At 48.9% G+C, this 20260-nt stretch overlaps 7 protein-coding genes across 7 annotated transcripts; 4 read left to right on the top strand and 3 right to left on the bottom strand.

Moving 5' to 3' along the window:
- Positions 1-528: 528 nt before the first annotated feature.
- On the bottom strand, positions 529-2611 carry FMAN_10760 (uncharacterized protein; the record flags this gene model as incomplete). Its single annotated transcript, XM_041823741.1, has 4 exons — positions 529-1181; positions 1224-2305; positions 2359-2435; positions 2498-2611. 4 exons carry the CDS (start codon positions 2609-2611, stop codon positions 529-531), a joined length of 1926 nt encoding a protein of 641 aa, XP_041689291.1.
- A 1001-nt stretch (positions 2612-3612) lies between these two features.
- FMAN_10761 (uncharacterized protein) lies at positions 3613-5628 on the top strand (the record flags this gene model as incomplete). Its single annotated transcript, XM_041823740.1, has 1 exon — positions 3613-5628. One exon carries the CDS (start codon positions 3613-3615, stop codon positions 5626-5628), a length of 2016 nt encoding a protein of 671 aa, XP_041689290.1.
- Positions 5629-5987: 359 nt separating this feature from the next.
- FMAN_10762 (uncharacterized protein) lies at positions 5988-6809 on the top strand (the record flags this gene model as incomplete). Its single annotated transcript, XM_041823739.1, has 2 exons — positions 5988-6325; positions 6398-6809. 2 exons carry the CDS (start codon positions 5988-5990, stop codon positions 6807-6809), a joined length of 750 nt encoding a protein of 249 aa, XP_041689289.1.
- A 1274-nt stretch (positions 6810-8083) lies between these two features.
- FMAN_10763 (uncharacterized protein) lies at positions 8084-10456 on the top strand (the record flags this gene model as incomplete). The annotated part of the gene is made up of 6 exons (XM_041823738.1): positions 8084-8790; positions 8837-9023; positions 9071-9948; positions 9998-10116; positions 10167-10278; positions 10330-10456. 6 exons carry the CDS (start codon positions 8084-8086, stop codon positions 10454-10456), a joined length of 2130 nt encoding a protein of 709 aa, XP_041689288.1.
- A 705-nt stretch (positions 10457-11161) lies between these two features.
- On the bottom strand, positions 11162-13292 carry FMAN_10764 (uncharacterized protein; the record flags this gene model as incomplete). The annotated part of the gene is made up of 4 exons (XM_041823737.1): positions 11162-11807; positions 11858-12159; positions 12209-12347; positions 12400-13292. 4 exons carry the CDS (start codon positions 13290-13292, stop codon positions 11162-11164), a joined length of 1980 nt encoding a protein of 659 aa, XP_041689287.1.
- Positions 13293-15757: 2465 nt separating this feature from the next.
- FMAN_10765 (uncharacterized protein) lies at positions 15758-18016 on the top strand (the record flags this gene model as incomplete). Its single annotated transcript, XM_041823736.1, has 1 exon — positions 15758-18016. One exon carries the CDS (start codon positions 15758-15760, stop codon positions 18014-18016), a length of 2259 nt encoding a protein of 752 aa, XP_041689286.1.
- A 299-nt stretch (positions 18017-18315) lies between these two features.
- Positions 18316-19607, bottom strand: FMAN_10766 (uncharacterized protein; the record flags this gene model as incomplete). Its single annotated transcript, XM_041823735.1, has 5 exons — positions 18316-18600; positions 18644-19012; positions 19064-19140; positions 19188-19484; positions 19532-19607. 5 exons carry the CDS (start codon positions 19605-19607, stop codon positions 18316-18318), a joined length of 1104 nt encoding a protein of 367 aa, XP_041689285.1.
- Positions 19608-20260: the final 653 nt, after the last annotated feature.

The raw sequence follows: 20260 nt of genomic DNA, 5'->3' as shown, positions 1-20260 counted from the left end.
GGGCTGCCAATTATACCGATTAACGCTCCATGTCTTTCCTTCATTGCTGAATCGTCTATTATTGCAAAATCCATGTCCATCTTACGGATTACACGGCAGACAACACGCCACCATGTTCATATCCTTCCCAATTAACGCCGATAATTGTCCCCATTTCTCCATGTTCACCCTGTGTCGCCTTAATCGACGAAGTATTGGCGTAGTGTGCTGGGTATGTGTACTCGTAGTGTCGTCGAGAAGAGGGACGATCTCGATGCTGGTATCTTTCGATGATGTCTTCCACATGGTGACTGATGTTCGAGCGAAATGCATTCCAGACCAGCAATAAAGCCAGTTTTATAGCCCAAACGTTTGTCGCTGACCGTGAGCTTCTGTCATCCCACCCGTGGTCATCATCTTACCAAAAACTCTGGAAATAGCCGCGCCAAGTATCACCACCAAAGTAAGCTTTCATCCGTCGCCAACGGGCGCACAACACCGAATCACCAACCAGTCATCAAAGACGTAGCTGACTCTGAGCTGTCCATCTCACGACAGCGTAGCATACTGCCCCCAATCAACCCAGTTCATCGGCAGCCCGATATCCAGATTCGCTTCCAGTGCATCCTCCACAGCCCCCAGATTAAAACTAGGATCAATAGCCCCAAACACATCCGCCCCGGAAATCGCATCAATCAGTGAAAAGTCCACGGCCTGCTCCACGCTCGGCACAGCGTTGACCATGCTCGGATTCGTCACGGCCACCGGATTCGTCACAGCCACAGGATTCACCGTCGGCGGCGGTGATTCCCGCGTGAGCGTGTTAGCAGCGCGCTCCATCTCCTTGAGCACCCGCTCGCCCAGCCCCGCCACCACGTTGGCGCTCCAGAAGTAGTCGCCGAATTTGCGGAGCATCTCGCAGTTGCGACGGAATGCGTGCATGGCGCGCGAGCGGAACATGGGCAGGCGGGAGTGGCGCATCTTGCGGTACTCCACGCTTAGGGCGAGACAGACGGCGTAGGGGACGAACGGCATAGGGGAGAGGTGGTCGCGCAGGACGGCGCAGGCGATGCGTTCTGCTGCGAGGGAGCGACGGGCGTTGGCGGATGGGGGAGGGAGGGTTGATGCTGCTGTGAGTGTGCCTGGTCGTGGGAGACGACATGATAAGATGATGACGGCGTGATAGAATGTTTCAATCGTTGCTGTGATTATTAGCCGCGAACTTGACTGAATGGGAGACTTACCGATTAGTGAGCCTGGTACTTTAAGCGCATCGGCATTGACGATCATGGCCTCGAGAACCGGAAGATCGATATAAGCAATCTTGTCCAAGCCGCTCGCCTCAGCACTTGGTCCCGGGCGATACAGCTCAATAACCTGATCCAACCACTGCACAACACTCAAGAACAGCCTAAAGCATGGCGGTCTCTTCCTAATACACCCATCCAGATTCGCGCCTATATCCCTCTCATGCATAAGACAAGGCCTCCCGTACACCGCGGCATTAATCCGATCAACCGCCCAAACCGCACAGAACAGCGTTTCCAGCTCCTCACTATTGGGCCCGTCGTATCTCAACAAGTGAAGACCCAGCGTTTGGATGTGGTGAATGGCGCGGCCGCCGAGTTGGGCGGGGAGGTCTGCTTCTTCGGAGGAGTTGGGCTGGGTGTAGAGGGATAGGAGGATGAGGGCGCGGATGTGAAGGACTCTGTCTGTTATGATGCTTGTTTCGAGGATGGCGCGGACGGCGGAGGAGACGGATTGCATGAAGTCTTGGCAGGGGAGGAGATTGTCGCCTTTGTTCTGGAGGTGTAGATACAGCGCCATGCCTGGGTCTGTAGATGCAGCGAGACATATGAGTTGTTTCAACACCACACTCGTGGGTTCATCGCCGTCCAGCGCAGTCTCCGGTATAATCGGCATGATGGGGTGAATCTTTTCCAGATACAACGCCTTGAGTTTGAGGTAGTCTTGATGTGGCGGAAGACACGATAGACAATGCTCTTTGACAAACGGTAGTAGAAACTGGTCCATTATAGGCGGTGGCCGAGAAGTGATGAATTGGCTGGCTTGGCCAGGATTATTAGAAGAAAGCCATATTCCTACATCCCCTTTCTGTGAGGTCTCGCGGACAGATGCCGAGCCTGTAGCTTCCATGAACATGCCCTCAGGGTTGAGATCCCCCACGAAGCGGGAGGATTGATTCGGCGTGCTTCCTGATTCGCGCCTTGGAGTTGGCGCAGCAGGACTTGCATTTGCGGTTGAGTTTGCATATTGAAGCGATGAGTCTGGGAGAGCAGTTCTTTGTGTTTGTAAGGGTAGTGATCTGGTGAGTGTCAATTGGGGGAGTACCCAGAGTAGTAGTGGTGGCCCACTCACGTTGACCGGGATGTCTCATCTTCTTCCACGGGAGGCGAAGTCTCATCGACTGCATCCTCAGCATGAACGCAGCGCCTCTACTCAATCAGCCCCCGGCTCTCACTCTCACTATTCCCGGGGTGTGTCAGTGAGTGCTCACCTTTTTCTTGCGACATGAAGCACAGGCGTGCTGGACCTGTTTGCGCTTCACGGGGAGACCGCCGCGCGAAGGGTCTGAGGCGACGAATTTGACATGTTTTGAAGGAGTGGGCATTTCGTCTGAAGCATGTGAGTAAGTGCGTCAGTGAGAGGATTGGATGCTTAAAGTTAGTGGATTAAGGTGAAGGACGCGTCGGTGAGGAATGGGAAGGGGATTAGTCAGCTCGGTAAGATTTGGTTGGAGGACAACACCATGAGATGAGTATCACGAGAATATGAATGGGGTGGTTTGTGTAGCGCAAGAAATGTTCAGAATGTATTGTTAGGAGTGTGATGGCTATGCTGGAGGATGTGAAATGTGACTGATCGGTGGGAGGAGGTCTGGGACCCGAGAGTCTGGGTAAGCGCCCAGAAGGAGATTGTGATTGAACTGTAATTGCAGTTTGGGAATGGCTTCGATTGCCCTGCCATTTACGGAGGGAGGGATGGATCTTGGCTGTCAGATCGACCGGGTGGCGGATCATCCCGTATCTCAACACCCTCACGATCACCAAACGTGGGCATAATACAAACAGTAAATATCTCGATAATTGCAATTCGTTGTGCAACAATCATTCAATAAATGCGACACAATATCGTCGCACAACATCATCGTCAACATCAACAGATCACCCGTTGCCCCTTCAATCACCCCCGAAAGCTATAGTGGACCCCCCCCAAACAAACAAGCACCGTGAATGCGCAGGCCCAAAAACACGACCGCTGCCACCAAAAAACATGGCCTGAATTCACGGCCCCATAACAATTCTCCAGTGGCCGTTTTGCGAGACCCTGCATGTTCTGAGAACCATTGGTCCTCGTTCGCTGCGAGGTTACGCGCTAGGCTGTAAGGGGGAAAAGGTAAACATTATGCCTGGAGGTCGTGTAAATGATGGCCTGGGGGATGTTTTTGTTATGCTGGAGTTGTATTTTTTAAATGCGAGGGGTTCGCTGTTTTGTTGATTTGTTATTCATACTTGTTTAGCTCATTGGACTTATTTTGTTCATATTTGTGGTCTTTATGAGTCGTCTGTGTAAACTGCTTGACGTCCCATTCAATTGACATACTCACCCATCATGGACGACATTCATCTCCCCATCGCAATAAGACGCTCCCGTCGCAGCAGCATCAAACCAGAACCAGACATGCCCTCATCCCCAATGCCCTCCAAAACTCCCAAGCGTTCCTCCCGCCGAGTTCGCTTCTCCGACCCAGGCGCCTCTTCATCCGGCTTAACTCCCATGGTAAATCGCTTCACCGTCGCAACACCCAAGCGCCGTCGCCACTCATCTTTACCTGTCCAAACAACCCCAAGCGCAATCCGCTCAAGTCCAGCGCTCCCTGAAAGCGGCGAAGTTACGTTTCTGCCGCTGCGACAAGTCCTCGACGGTCGCGTGCAGCGCAGAATTCGTCGCAATGGTCTGAGCGAGGAGATGAACACAATTCAACAGGAAAAGCGCCGTCGGAACCAAGAAGCAAAAGAGGAGATTGAAAAGTTGAGGAATGAGCTGAAAGCGCGTGATCGCGAGATTTATGAGTTGCAGAATGCGACTATCGTTATTGACACAGATCGCATTTGGGATCTTGAGAAGCAGATCCAAGATCTTCAGGATGAACTGACTAAACGATCAGGTCGCGCTATGGATCAGAGCAGAGGGTATAACTGGACTCTTGCAGCGCGGGAGAAGTTTTCTCAGGACTTTATGGACATGTCGCCTGATGAGGATCAGTTTGGGGATGAGACCATGGCGCAGTTTATTTGTAGTACGCCTTCGAGGGCGCGCACTTCATTCATGACGCCGCCTGCTACGAGTCCTACTGTACCTGGGACACCAATCTTTGAACCGATGGAGACAACGGCCATGGTTGGCGTTCAGGCTTGTCTGCCGGACCCTAAGCAGCTGCAGTTGGAGGAGGAAGTGTCGTCGCTTCAGCTGGAGGTTGCAAAGTTGACCGACACTCTTGAATCTTACAAGACTCTCAGCGGACGCCTTTCCGACAAGCTATCAGACTTTACACCTAGAGATCAGTCAGGCCTCGAGGCACAGATCGACGCCATGCTCCAAGCAATGTCCGATAGAACATGCGCCCTGCAAACCCTCACATCCTCCATCACAAAACTTGGCTTCACCGGCTCCGACGCCAGCGAGATGATAACAACCCTCATCACCAACTTCCGCGCCGCCCGCTTAGAGCTCGAGTACCTAACTCCCGGCGAAATCACCCTCCCCCTTTCATCCCATGGCGCAGAGGTCTTGGATCTCATGCTCACGCGTTTACGCGACATGGCGAAGCGCGCGAAAGAAGATGAGGATGCTATAGATGAGTATCACGAGATCGAACTCTCTCTACGGAAGCAGTTGGACGCAAGAGTTACGGTGATGGACGGGCTTAAAGCAGAGATGGGAAAGGCTGAGAAGCTTATCAGTGATAAGATTGCGAGGATTAGAGAGCTCGAGGTTGCGAATCAGAGGCTTAAGGGTGCTGTGGATGGGTATATCCGCGATATTTCAGAGCTGGAAGATCTCGTTCAGCGAATGGAACACGAAGCCCATGATGCCAATGACGAGTATGCGGTGCAACTAGAAGTCAAGCACAAGATCCTCACCCGCAAGGAAGACACTATCGCCTCTCTCGAAAGCAAACTCTCATCAGCGCTCACCCGCTCCACCGATCTTCAAGCCCAAATGCTCACTCTCCAAACCACCAACACACAAACCATTTCAGAACTCAACAAAAAGCACGGCTCAGCACTCGCAGCGCGCGACGCAAGCGTTCTCAAGTACCGCAGTGAAATCGACAAGCTGAATGAATCTCTGCGCTCAGCACATGACAAAATCTGCGGCCTGCGCGTTGAAAACGGTGGTTTGAAGAGGCAAGTTGATGAGGAGAGGGTCAAGGCGAAGGAGGTTATTGATGCGATGAAGGAGGAGTTGGAGAGGGTTGTCAAGATGAGTCAGGAGTTTTTGACGCCGAGAAAGGAGGAGGAAGATGTTGTGAAGGGACAGGGGGTTAGGAGGGTGAGTAAGAGGTTGAGGGGGAGGGATAGTGGGATGGGGTTGTTGGATGAGGAGGAGGAGGAGTTCTTTTAGACATGGCTAAGACATTCATTGCATTTTCCTTTGTTTAGCATATTATTATTTAATTCATATTCATATTCAAAGTGAGAGTGAGTGTGAGGTTGGCCGTGATGACTTGCCTTTCTGAGTAAGTACCGATTCGATAGCCGACGAATACCGATCTCCACACCAACCAAACCAAACCAATCTAATCAATCACCCTCCTTTTCATTTTTTTTTTACTCACTCGGAATTACCGTCCGAGTTCGGCCGCTCGAAACCGCTTATCAAGATCCAAATTCATCTCATTAATCTCGCATCCCTTTCACTCCCCAGACCCCAGACTCTCTCACCATCACCCACTAACACATAATATCACATATACCCTCATAATGACAATACTCATCCTCCGTCCCGCATTCAAACATCCTCTCCGCCACATCCAACGGCGCTTCCAATCCTCACCCCCTAAAAAAGACCCCGTTCCCGTACCCGCCACCGTCGCCCCCCTGCCGTTATGGCAGCGCCTCGGCCCTTTGACAACAGCTGTGCAGGCTTATGCGCGTGCGCAGAATAAGAGTCCGTATAAGACGCAGGTTGCTACTGCGGTGGTGATTTACATCGCGGGGGATTTGAGTGCGCAGTATGTTAGTGGCAATGAGTATGATCCTGTGAGGACGTTGAGGAATGCGGTTATTGGGTGTGTTGCTGCTATACCGAATTATAAGTGGTGAGTCTTTCTTCTTAGTTTCAGTGAGAGAGTATGAGTGAGGTTAGAGTTTCGTACTGATATTCTGTTCAGGTTCATGTTTCTTTCACATAACTTCAACTACTCCTCCCGTCTTCTCTCCCTCGCCACAAAAGTAACCGTTGGCCAAGCCGTCTTCACCCCAATATTCAACACATACTTCTTCGGCGCCCAAGCCCTGCTCTCCGGGTGTGACATCCCCGGCACAATCGAGCGTGTCAAAGACACAGTACCAACCAGCATCATTAATTCCTGCAAATTATGGCCCATGGTCACGGCATTTAGTTTTTCGTTTTTGTCGATTGGGTGGCGGCCTTTGTTCCATGGTGTTGTGGCGGTTGGGTGGCAGACGTATCTGAGCTTCTTGAATAGGATGGCTGAGGTTAAGGAGAGGGAGAGGCATGCTAGGGAGGGCAAGATGGAGGTTGGAGAGAGGGTTGGGTATGCTGTTGCTGAGGCTGCCTAAGAAAGGGCAAGATTTCTTTTGTTTGGGTTTGGGATAGACTTGGGTTCAATAGAACAGATAAAGATGGCGTTTAGGTTGAATAGACAATTTTCTTATGTTATAGCTTGGCGGCGATAAAAGTCAACAACATCTTGTGGTATGGACTGACAGATAAACATGATTTTCAACTTGCTGGACTGTTCCTCTGAGTCAGAGCTGGAAATTGAATTAGGTACATCAGTAGGAAGAAAGGGCTGTAACTCGTGGAAGAGAAAAGATTCGAGAAGCAATGTAGATTTTTGAAGCCTGAAATTTAAGAAATTTAAGAAAATTATTGTGAGTTTATTTACTCCGTTTACAGGATATGATACTTCAAATGCCAAGAACCGGTTCTATATGCTCCCTGTTCTAAGAATAATTGTTTCCTCCCAGGGATCAACATAACAGAATAACGGCTTGCAACCTGCATCACTTTTCAAATACTGAATCGACCCAGTGTATCAACAGTGGCCAGTTACGATCCTGTTCCTGCTCAGATACGACTATGAATCCCTGCAAGCCACGGCGCTAATCACACATTCCAGGTTCGATAGCGAACACGCTAGCTACATTCCTCCTGCACGTCTCAGCTCAGCCAGCCCGAAACAAAAACATCAGCTCTCCACTTCCCCACGAGATTTCCATCTTCAGGACCCCAGGGATCGGCCCGGAGCGACATGCATGGTCCAGATCCATCTATATCATCAAAGCGGCTCACTGTCCCGTTCGGAGGCGAATCAAATGAATGCCGAGTCGCCGCCACGGGGACCAAGCGCACGAGCTGAAATTCCAATGGTGCGATACTCGTTGGCCATGTTCCGGGGGTCGTTATCCTTTGAGTCTAAATCATGATGAAAATCATCCCTGAATAACGGCAAGGCGTTCGATATCACAGAGTTTGCGCGGTGTGAAATGAGTTGAAGGTGATGGCGCTTTGACTTCATTTGCTGGCGATTGCTGTAAGTTTGCAATTGTCGGGTCCTAATGTTCAGGTAGCCACTGGACTTTCAGCTGGTGATAGGCAAAGCCATGCAGAAAATTATCGAAGTGAATTCCAGAGGGAACAGACATCAAAGAACTCTCAACTCATTTGTGAGGCTTCACCTGTGAAATGGAGGAGGACAAGGTCTGAGAGTTAACTATATATTGCTGGTCCACCTCGTGCCATATCCTAACATCCTCATTAGCAACAACCCTTCAATCCCACCAATTGCCTCTTCTATTCTCCCAGAACCCTTTCCACTTTAGTAATTACAATGTTCGTCTACGAAGGCCGTCTCGACTGGAAGCCCTACGGTGATAACGAGACTTTCGTTATCATCTTACCTGACGGTCCAGTCCGCGTCGGTGACACCGCCTACCTCTTCTCCCAATGGACCAAAGACGCGCAGGGCACCAAGAAGGCCAACTTCTTCCAAAAGTCCGCCATCGAAAAAGTCTCCAAGACTCCCAGCGGCGATGATATCTTCATCGCCAAGGCGTCCTACTACAGCTGGGAGATCACCTCCCGCGACGTCTACGGCAAGCTCGACGTCGTTATGTCGAACCCAGCTGGTGCCAAGAGCAACATGTCGTTCAAGCGGATCTGGCAGTCCAAGAGTGAGCAGGCCACTGGGGCTGCTAGGATCTGGACTGGCAAGATTTCTTGGTCCAAGTATGCTAGTGATGAGATGAGCATTTTCATCGTCCCTGAGGGGTTTGGTGATGGAAAGCCTGTTCTGTCGCTTTGGCAGTGGACTCATGATGATACTGGTACTGAAAAGTCTCCGTCCTTCCGCGCCGAGTCCCAGAAGATGCTTTCTGGTGCTGGAAAAGGCGTCAAGTTCTCTTACCATTCGTACTATGATATTACGTGTACCTGGGATGAGAAGACAGAGAAGCTTGCTGTCCACATGAAGGGACCTGAGGCGAACCAGGATCTTGGCGAGTACACTTTATCCGCTTTGATTGATCGCCACTCCCAGTAAGTTTGAGGCCACAGGCTCATTCCAATGCTAACCGCCATTCAGTGACTGGACCCCCCCAGAGTATTCAACCCCCGACAAGGCCGAGGTCGAAGTCCGTCTTCCCCAGCCTCAGCCGTCTCTTCCTCGCATTCTTGGACCCCTTCCTTTCCCCAAGAATCTCATTGACACTCTGCGACATACCATCGCCTTTGCCGATCAGGCTGGTTATCTCGCCAAGTATGCTGAGGATGTAAGTGCCAACTATTGACTTGCCATGGCATTAGCTGATGACTACAGCGATTCAAAGCCCTTGATGCCAACTTCCATGCTCGAGGTGAGCAGCTCAACGCTGCTAACACGGAGAATAACGAGCTCAGGAAGGAGATCAAGAAGCTCACCGATGATCTCACCGTTGAAAAGACCAAGACCGGTGATTTGACCAAGAGACTCTCTGACACTCAAGCCGCCCATGCTGCCGATCTCAAGGAGAGAGACGAAAAGCTCGCCAAAAGCAAGAGTCATGATATTGAGGACCACAAGGCCATGGAGAAATTGGTTTCCCAGCTTGAATACGAGCGAGCTTCTAAGACTGAGGTCCAGAAAAAGCTTGACCAGGCGATTACTGATCTCAGAGCCGCCGAGGCTCGCCTTAAGACTGAAGCCGCCAAGATTGTTGCTCTCACTGCTCGTATCGCCACTCTCGAAGCAGAACTCGAAATTGAGAAGCGAGAGGGTGAGAGACTCCGCGGTGAGAACAAGCAGAAGGATGAGACCATCGCCAAGCTTGAGAAGGCCAAAAATGACCTCCAGTGCCAGCTAGAACAGGCCCAGGATGATGCCAAGGATCTCGACAAGCTTGCAAAAGAAAGGGGTGTGACGATCGGCGAGAAAGGTGATGAGATCAAAAGGCTCAACAGCGTCATCGAGACCAAGGAGAAGGCGTTTCTCAAGCTCCAGGAGGAGATGAATGAGAAGGCTAAGGAGTTACGGACTCACATGCATGAGGGTCATGTTACACCTACTCCTGCTCCTGCCCCTGCCCCTGCCCCTACTGTTGTTCCTGAGCCTAAGCTTCACTTCAAGTGTAACATTCGAAGTGAAAGCTCCAGAGGCAGCAGTCATGTCTTCTTCGACCTCAACGGCGCAGGTGGCCAGAACCCTCCAGTTCATGCCATGTAAGTGTCATCCCGTCCATAATACATGATAGTAGCTGACCTCTGTTAGTTCCGATGGAACGTACAAGTGGAACTCCAACCAGATCTGGGAGATCTTCTCCGTTCCTGGGTCCAACACGCGCGTCATCATCAAGAACGCGGGCAACAGCTTTGTCCTCTTTTCAACTGGTGAGTACATGAATCCACATAATGGACCAGATTGCTTACGAAGGATATAGGACACGGAAAGAATGTCCAGTGCGAGAGAAACCGCGATGTCTCTGACCTTGCAGCTCAGTGGGATCTTGAAGGCGCGACAGTCGACAACGTCAACGACAACACGCAAGTTCGGTAAGTGGCACAACATCTTACATATGAAATAAAAGCTGACGAATGATTTAGATTTCGTAATGCTAAGGATGGGACGTACCTTGATCTGTCTGGTGGAAACATTGCTAATCACACCGCTTTCCTAACCTACAATGGGCATGGTGGTGCGAACCAGGCTTTCAAGCTTTGGAAGCACTAGGACTGGTATTGCAGTGACGCGGACTTTTCTTTCTACTTGGTGCGATTTATTGAGTTGACTTGGCGAAATTGAACTTGTATTCTTTTATGTGTCACTGGATCTGCCTCTCGGTGACTTTTGAGAGGAATCAAGAATTCAAGATGACTCACTTGTCATTCTTTCAGGCATGCTATCATCATTCATTAAAAATAATACATACTCTCCCCGAAACAAGACTGACAAGTCTGCGATAATTACTTGTGTCTAATGTGTTAGAATCATCGAATCTTCCTGAGCGTTGAAGCATTGTTGGGCAATAGAGTAGTCTGTTGATATGGATGGAGCATTAATTTGAGGTTGGTCAGATAGGCGTACGGTAGTCAGGTTGTAGGACATGCAAGGCTACCTAGCCATTAGATACAGTTGAGATTGAAGAGCAGTAGAACCAGTCAAACTTGGAGCAATCAGGATAGTGCAGTTCGTGAAGCTATGTTTTTAATGACATAAGGGGTGTTACAATTTGGAAATTCTTAGGAGCTCGCTCACATGGCAAGTTTTCAGGCCGAAAGTGTGTTAATCTCGATGCTGTTAGTTTGGTAAAGGAATTCTAACTGCATAGTGCAAGACAATGAATCTGGAGACTCAGAGACGCCATTCAGATGCAATTAAGCACAGGAGTAAGTCTATCATAAAAGATATACAGATGAAGAATTGAAACCACCAACCCTAAGTAAACTTGTTCAGATGGCAAGCCTTGACAGTCGACCCCTCCATACCAGGAATGGACTTCCCACTTGGTGTTTTGACACTCAAATCATTTCCAGCACAACCACCGCCGTTCGCCCAAAGATAAGTGAACGGAATAGCATCGCCCTTCTTCAACTGAATCTGGTACGAACCTCCCTTCCACAAAGCAGAGTTCTGTCCCGTTCGCGTCCCCTGAATAGCCCAAGCACCGTAATTCCACGTATACGCTGCATCCTTAACCCAGAGATAACCCCAGTTGTCAATGGTATCTGGAACAGAGAAGGTATACGTTCCTGTTTCTTTGGCATAGAAGTATGCGTTGTAGAGAAGCGCTGATTGGGAAGCATCGAATGTTCCGCTGCCGGGGATGGTGAGGGAGCTGCAGGCGCCGAACTGGAGGGTCTGCGCGTTGCCTGACGATAGCACGGGCTTGCCTTTGAAGTAATTGGTTGTGAATCCATCGTCGTAGATGTTAGCGTTGAAAGGGCATTGGAATCGACGGTAGGCAATGTCGTTGTTGTCAGCAAAGGTAGTCTCGACGACCCAGGCTGTGACAGTAGAGGTCTTCTTCTCAGTGACGGTTGATGTGAAGACACTGACTGATGTAGTCGTGATGATCTTGGTACTATTTACAGTTAGGTCTGCACTGAGTTAAACAAATGAAACGAGACGTACTATTCTTCAACGGGAGTCACAGCATCTGTCGAAGTTGTGATGAACGTCGTAGGCTCAACTGTCTGGATGGTTGTATGGGTCGTAGGTTCCTCGATATCAAGACACGAGCAGATATCAGAGGTTTGAGCCTCAGTCCAGTCAGAAGGTATAGCCTCAGGGACATCAACCGCGTCCTGGCCACGCTTCTCTGGGTGCGGAGTGCCTCGATCGATGGTAGGAACTGGGGCAACGTAGGAGTATGCGCTGTCAAGACATGTAATTGTTTCGATCGATCGCGTCGACGTAACCGTGGCCTCAGACCACTACCACAATGTTAGTACACGATTCTCAAGTATAGTCAGTAGAACTTACCTCGGTATTGGTCTTGAACTCTGTCAAGATTGCAGTTACGCCGTCGTAATTAGTCTCGATGTGCGTGAGAGCGTCGGCGGTGATGGTGACGACATCGACTTGGTACACGTTTGTGGGATCGGTTGTTGCATACTCAGTGCTGCGAGATGTAATTAGTGAACGTTCTAAGTTCACCGAGGCAAAGAACTTACATTGTATGCGTGGTCATGGAAAGGTAGCTGACACAGAAGGGAGAGGCAACTGGGTCAAAGGCTAGCATTGAGATGACATCTGCATTGTCGTAACAGAACTCAGATGTGGACGTTGGCGCAGCGGCTGTAGACTCGGTGGTTGTACCCTCGGTTGTGGTATGCTGAGTTGTCGAAGGGTCAGTGGTGGCGCCGCTGGTGGGTTGTGTAGTATCGGTTGTTGGCTGAGTGCCAGACCCAGTTGTGTCTTCGGTCGTCGGGAGCGTCGTGGGAGAATCAGTCGTAGTCGTGCCCGTCGTAGGCTGATCGGAGGATTCGGTAGTAGGACCAGTGGCTGTCTCAGTCGAAGATTGAGTGGGAGGGTCTACAGTGGCCTGACCAGATAGCTCAGTCGTAGTAGTACCAGTTGCAGTAGCATCATTGGTACCATCGGTAGTTGGCGCGGTAGTAGGCTCAGTCGTTTGATCCACGTCAGTAGTACCAGTCGTGATACCCCCCGAGGTCATGGTACCAGTAACAGTAGTACTAGCAGAAGGTCCAAGGGTTTCTGTCCCACTGGTTGAAACCAAGACATCACTGCTTTGAGAACCAGTTTCAGAAATAGAGAGACCTTCAGAAACAGATCCGGAGCTGGACAGCAACGTAGCCAAAGTGGTGGAACCCTTTGACGTGACCGTCTCAGAGCCAATGGTCACAGATGAAGTGGCCTTCTCTGTACCGGAAGACACAGAAGTGGCAGTAAGTGTCGTATCCGAGAACTCAACCGAAGCAGTCGAAGAGGGAATGCCAGTGACGGCAGTCGAAGAGACAGACGCCCTAGAACTCACAGGCTTGCAAGGCCCAGCGTACGATGTAGCAACCACAGCCGCGGCTAGCAATACCCTGTGAAACAGCATCGCAAAATGAATGACAGGTAAACGAGTGACTGCGCAAAAAGGAGTAGAAATCGGGATGAAGATTCACGAGTCAACACGGAGAGAAACCTCCTTTTATCCATCCTGTCTAGATTCTTTACACCCTAACACTATTTCCAAATCGCAGGCCTCTCGGATATTTGCTTTTCCGCTCTACTAAGGTTATCTGTTGGTGGCTTCTTTGTTTATCTAAGTAGCGCAGCTGAAAAGTCTATTGTGTTTGAACTATTGGCAATATTGTTGGAAATATCGTGTGTTGTTGGCGGGGCGGGCTCAGTACCTGCGTTAGTGCGATCAGGGCTATTAGGGGTGGGCCAGTGGCCCTGCTGTTGACATTTTGACCAGGGCTGACAAGCCAACCGGATAAGCAAGCCGACTACTTTCCTTAACCTTTTTAATCTATAGCTTAAAAGCTTAAGCTGCAAGTTCCTTTTAAAGCTTTAGCAAATAGGCTAGTAAAATAGTCTTTTCTTTTTTCTAATAGTATCTAGACACACAGTGTTTAACGCTGATCTCGCACAGTACAGACTCATTTAAGGTTTCACTCAACGTCCACCAACAACCTTATTATTACAAGGACTTCCATGACTCGTTGCATTGACCATTCTCATCTTGACCGCCTGGCTCACTGCCACTTTGTCCGAATCTTCGTTTCTCCTTTTCTAGTGCATAGACTTCACACAAAGCAAAGGTAAATCCTCCGTCTAGTTGGATCTCACAAGGCGGTATTTTTGATCATTTGCTGCCACTGGAGCTTTGTAACTCCTCAACCATGAGCATAAGCCTTTTAGTGATGTCTTCAACTCGTTCAGCTCTCGTTCAGCTACCAGGGAACCCTGGGATACTTGCCATTTGTTATTGGAGCTTCAAGGATTCAGGACAACCCTGATCCCTCACCAAAGTAAGTATTGGCGATGACATTTCCTGGCGCTTCGCTTACAGAAGCAAGTGCAAGTTGCGCCAGTAAGCGACGCGCATCAAGTAATGATTTGCCGGGAAGGATCATGCATTCAGGAGGGAGGAGTTTCATCAGGCGAGAGATGATGAGAAAGGGGAGCACAAAAGCCCCATCAGTTCGCTTACATGAACCAATCAGAACTGAAGATTGGAACCAACAACCAACAGCAACCAACAAGAGTCAGTGCAAATAAGCAGACCGGTCCAGAACTCACCCCCTCAAGCTCAGCCAGCCACAAAAGAAGTTTACCTCATGCGTGAATCTCGCCTACGCCGTAATCAGAGGACAACAAGCTGCTACTGGGAGAGTAATACGCAGGCAGAGCTGGGAAATTGGTCAGATGCAAGCGGTTAATTTATAGAAATAAAAAGGTCTTGCAGACTCAAGTGAGCCGCTTTAAGCAGATTACAGAAGCTGAAGTACTTATACTTCCCAAAGCTCGACATGCTCTGATAATTTACCGCTGGGCGGCATCTCCGCTGACCAACCAATTGGGACTAGAACACTCTAGGTGAGTCAAGTTGAGAAAAGAATAGACATACGTAAATAAGTAATATTCAAAGACCCACGAATTTTGTTCAGCTCTCGGCCAGGACCTTAGATCAAAACAGTGGACTGTCCTGAATTTCGTCTTTGAGAGAACCCCCCCCCCCCCCCCGGTTCTTTTATGGTTTCAACAGGCATATTCCGTAACTAAACAATAACTCTAAAGTTATCTGCCGATGTGCTGAAGTATGTATCTTCGATGTTGAGGTTTGGCTTGCAGAACTGCCCACTGATTCGTCTCAATCTAACACCCATTCTCTTGTGCGAGAACACCAAGGCCAGCACCAGGATATTCATCTGACTATTAACTAATTTATCAAATTATAAACGCGGGCTACAAATCTTATTTCATTACAAGATGCTCCAAACATAACTGCTGTATTACCTAATAAACCATCCAGCCCTAAATCATTCGCCCCAGTGGCGTCCAACCCTCCGGTAAGCGACGGAGATCATCACCAAATCACAACACAGGGAGAAAAAAACATGTGGCATTCAATTGGGGTGCCAGAATAAACTGGTCTAAAAGCTGGATTAAAAGGGACTGAGGTTACCTAACTTTTTTCATCACTGAGATCAGAAGGCCTAAGTTTTCTTGCGTCCGCTCACCACAGATCCAGACCCCCGAATCAATCGTGACCACGCGCGACATAGCCCAATCGGAGTAGCCATCATCCCAATTCTATCCAAAGCCAAGAAATGGCTGATCGAGCTGAAAAGGTAAAAGGCTGTATCGGGAAAAGTGACGCTTGGCTGTACTACCAGAATAAGCTTAAAATAAAGAAATGGCGTTAGCTAGACTGGCCGATTCAGCCTCAGGCATGCCATCGAGTTTGCCCTTGAGGACAGCTGGGTTAATATCCTTGTCCCTTTCCCCAGTGCATGAATTTCCTGTCGCTTTAACATTGATGCTTCTGTGGGATTGTAGGGAAAGGGAGTTATCATGGCGCAGTATAGTCAAGTCCACCAGGGCGTCTACGAGATGGGATCAGATGGGTTCTCAACGTATCATCAAACTTCAAACCCCAATGATCCATCTAGCTACGGTTACTTCCCCAGCGGTAAACCTGCGCCATTTCCAACAAACACCGAGTTCGAAGACCGCCAACGCCTCATACACCAAAATGCCCCGACAGGCTTCCAACGACCAGCACAGCGCCAGCCTTTGCGACGAAGACTCGGCAAAACGGGAATGACCATCATCATCCTCGGAACAATCGTCATTATTACCTCATGCGCTCTTCTCGTCTATCTCTGGCAAGGTGCCGAGAAAGCGCGCAACAGACAGCCCCGAGGCAAAGAATGGGACAGAATCATCTTTGACAACTACGCAGCGCAAGTTGCAACACTTTGCTCCGCTGCAATCCGAGTATCGATGGATTTGCAGACTTGTCTCGCTGCTGCTTCAATGGCAGCTATTGTCCTGGAAACCGCCGGTTGCCGACTCTCTGATCTGGCCCGATTGTCAATCTCTAGAGCCTCTAGTTGTGATGCAAGTCCGTGGGATATCTTCCTCATCACAAAAGGCAACAGGAAAACCTTGTTCCACTGCATCATCTTACTATTTAGTTTTATCCTAAGTCTTGCTATGACCTTTACGTCGACGATCTTGCTTTTCGACTTTAAGGCGCTTCCGATCGCTGCGCCGATGGTCTCGGAGTCAATTCATGTTGGGTTCGATATATCCAAGGATACAGCTGTGTTCTCTGGTGTATCTTACTGGCAGTCCAAGCCGTCAGCACACTGGAGATTTGCAGAGACGCGGCCTTCAAGCCAGAGACTTGCGCCTAAGGATGTGGCAGACACTGGAGACGTTTATCGAGCCATGATACCGATGGCTAATGTTGATAATCGAACTTCACTGGAGTATTACTCTGGACCTACGATTGTCAGTAACATGAGGACAGCATGTGTAGCACCAAATTTCAATAATGCTACATTTAAGTATATATACACCGGAAGCAATGCTACAGAGGGTCTTTATCTCCAAGCAGAATTCAACAGTTTGACTGGTTGGGAGTCAGGGCCCAGCATAAACGGTTCATATCCAGCGACACTCTCGTGCCGCATCAACAACGAATGGGACCAAACGAACTCTACGTCCTGGCCCATATCATTCTGCAGTTTCAACATGAAAGAGCTAGCTCCCAAGAACAAAAGTTTCACGAACCCGCTTTCTCGTCATCCATACAACTTTCACCCAGTACTTCTCCTCAACGCGAGCGATAGTCTGATTCAGTTGAGACCCATGTATGACAGGGCTACAAAAACTTGGTCGAATGTGACGATTCCTGAAGGTATGCAAATGGCGAATTCAACGAGCAAAGGCCCATGGACGACAGCAACGAATAAAAACAACACCCAGCTCTTCCAAGCGAGTGTATGCTTCCTCACTCAGAACACACCACTTCTATACAACGTCACCATGACAGGTAGAGCAATACCATCCGAGCCAACGTCCATAGCAAAGTGGAAAACACTGCAGGGCAAGAACGGGACAGAATTTCTCAAACAGCTCGGTGTAGGCGTATCGCCCTCTGACAACGAAGCAAGAGGCATTCTAGATCTGAAAGTGCTCTCAGGGCCAGCTTCTATGGCGGATACAGGGGTTGCTGACTGGGATGAATGGGTCTACCAAATGATTCATTTCAGCCTTTTCGACTATAGTATTTCCGGTGGATGGACCTTCAACAACGATGCTTTGCAAGGATGGTTTGATACATTAGCGAATTGGCCGGCGCACCCAGAGCATTCGCATCTCTTTCAGAGTGTTCTCCAAGAAACGGATGATCCAGCACGAGCGGTCCAGGAGTTATTCTTTCGGTTCTACCAGATGATCTTCCACGATATCTTACCGTATTTCACACAACAACAGTCGGTTACTACAATCAATGTCAAACATGTGCTTATTCCCAATCAATGGACGGGCTTGATAGTTATTCTGTCAGGAGTTATCCTGCACTTGGTTCTTACGTTGATAACTATTATCATGTTTATGGCTTCGACGAAGAGCTCTATCCTTGGGAATGCATGGCATGCTGTGTCGCAGATCGTTTCCCCAGAGACGAGTGTTGTGGTGGAGACTGTGGCGAGTAATGGGATGAGGGATGTTGATGTTGCGAAGTGGGCGGAGTCAACGGGTTCTGATGGGCAGGTGTATGGGTTATCCACATGTGCTGATAACAAGGTTCGCAAGCGGTAGAGAACGTTGCATGAGGTTGCATTATCACCAAGAACAGAGAAACATATTCGTTAACGATGTTGTGCAAATCAAACGAATTACAAGCTAAATGTGCTATTTGCAATCCGTAGCCAGACCCTTCTCGGCTCTCTTTGAGCTACGGCAACTAGAAGGGGAAAAGAAAAATTAGGACCTTGATCCTCAATAATTCAAAGACTTAGGTAACCTAGTATAAGCTTAGGATAAATTTAGGATAGAATTTACTGAGTTTGGTTTATACCTTATGTCAAGGCTTGATGTTTCTTGCCCCTACAGACGAACTACTTGAAACTTCTTCCGTGAAATCCAGGAAGAATCTGCTGTCCTTCCAGCTCATCATACGTGATTCCCCTCTTCTGCGACTGCTGCCAAGTCTGCTTCAACGTCGTAAACTCTCCCATAGTTGGAACACGATGATTTCCCCTCTCAAACTCATTCTGCGTGTATCCCTCACGCTTCAAAAGAGGTGAGTCAATTGTATTAAGCACGAGATCGTTCTCTGCGCGCGAGAAGTACAAAAGACCCAACCGGTCTACGTTGCGCTGATCCTTAGGAGGGACAGATACCTAACCTGTTAGTCTTTGAAACAGGTTCAAGACGACGACTTACCCGATGGATGGTAGACTGTACATAACCCCCTGTGAGAAAGCTCAATGCATCACAAGCATTAACTGTTAAACTTCCATCAAGAGGCTTGGCCCACTTCCAATCACCAGTCTTGTGATCCTTGATCTGAAGACCGGCTACAGGTTGACGGAAGAGAAGAGTGTATGAGCCAAGATCAGTATGGCCGCGAGACCAAAGACCGTCTTCGAGCTTTTCAATCTCTTCGGGGGAGAACTTTCCGTATTTCATGTAGCGAAGGTGGGATTCGTTGTGGGTTCCCCATTTGTGTAGGTTGACGAGGTGGTCTTCTGGGATTTGGAGGGCGAGGGCTGTGAGATGGTAGAGAGGGTCGAGGACTTTTTCGTGTAGGTCCTTGAGGTGGGTGTTAGTGTGGTTGGGGTCCACAAGAGTGAATGGATTTACCTTTGCGAAAGAGGTGATTTCTTCGATATGGTCTTTCAGTAGCTTAGGGACAGGCTGCGTGATCTTTCCATTATCCGCTACATTAAGTCAGTACTGCAGTCTATTGAGTTTGGGACCAACTTACTAGCCATATTCCAAACCTCGGTCTTCTCCTTCACACCACCCGACAGAATCCTTCGTCCACCAGGTCTGTACCCATTATACTCCCCCGCATCAAGATCAGGAACATATTTGAGCTTCTCTTCGATGGGGAGGTTATAAAAGGCATTACCAAGAGCGAATTGTCTGTCAATGGCAGATTGAGGAATGTCGAACTTGGTTACGTAGAAGAAACCCTTGGTGCGGATTGCTTCGATGAGAGTTTGGGCGAGTTCGGCATTTCCTTCGGGGGTACCGTATTTAGAGAGGTCAATGTTTGCCACTGTAAATGTTAGATATGGATGAGGAACAGGGGACGAGGGGAAGTACAGTCTGCCCAGTCGAGATCTTCCTTTGTCTCTGGGACGTAGGAGTAATGGGGAATATCTGAGACAGCAGAAGGCATGTTGTTCTATATCAACGAAATACACGGAGATTATGGTTTGAATTACAGAATTTGAAGAAAGACAGCTAGTAGATATATATGCGCGACATTTAGTATGCTGACATATCAATGGGAATAACGATGTCGTGATTGACTTTCTCCGCATGAGATGCCACGCTGTGGAGGGGAAGATGTTTTCCGATGTTGATCAACTGCTTGCTCAATATCGATAACAATGGCGCAATTTCATTCTTGGGGCTTAGTCAGAATAACGACTTCAGCAACGCTATCTGAGGCTCTTGATTGGGAACTCAACGTTTTGATTCAACTCTTTCGCTAATTGTGAATTCTTGTACTGCACGAGAGAGGTCATGTGTCTTTATTATTTGAACGACAGCGGATGGTTAGTGCAGTCCATGATTCTCCGTACTAGACGCGGCTTCTGTCTATTGATATTGTCTGGAAAGCCTTGGTAATGCCAGCTCGTTGACAGCGTTTGTAGTCACGAGATATGACAAATTCTTACTTATTGATTGGACTATCAAACCATCTCGAAATAGCGATTTGGAATTGCCCTGTGCCGCATTCAGCTCGGTTGGAATGAGTTAGTGCAGGGATATGACAGGTGGGCCCATCAAAGTCACATCAGACCATTAACAAATAAAGCTCTCAAT

This window comes from Fusarium mangiferae (genome assembly GCF_900044065.1).
Source record: "Fusarium mangiferae strain MRC7560 genome assembly, contig: FMAN_scaffold016, whole genome shotgun sequence".
NCBI lineage: Eukaryota > Fungi > Ascomycota > Sordariomycetes > Hypocreales > Nectriaceae > Fusarium > Fusarium mangiferae.
Note: the sequence above shows the minus strand (reverse complement) of the source record. Positions and strands in the feature narration are given on the sequence as shown.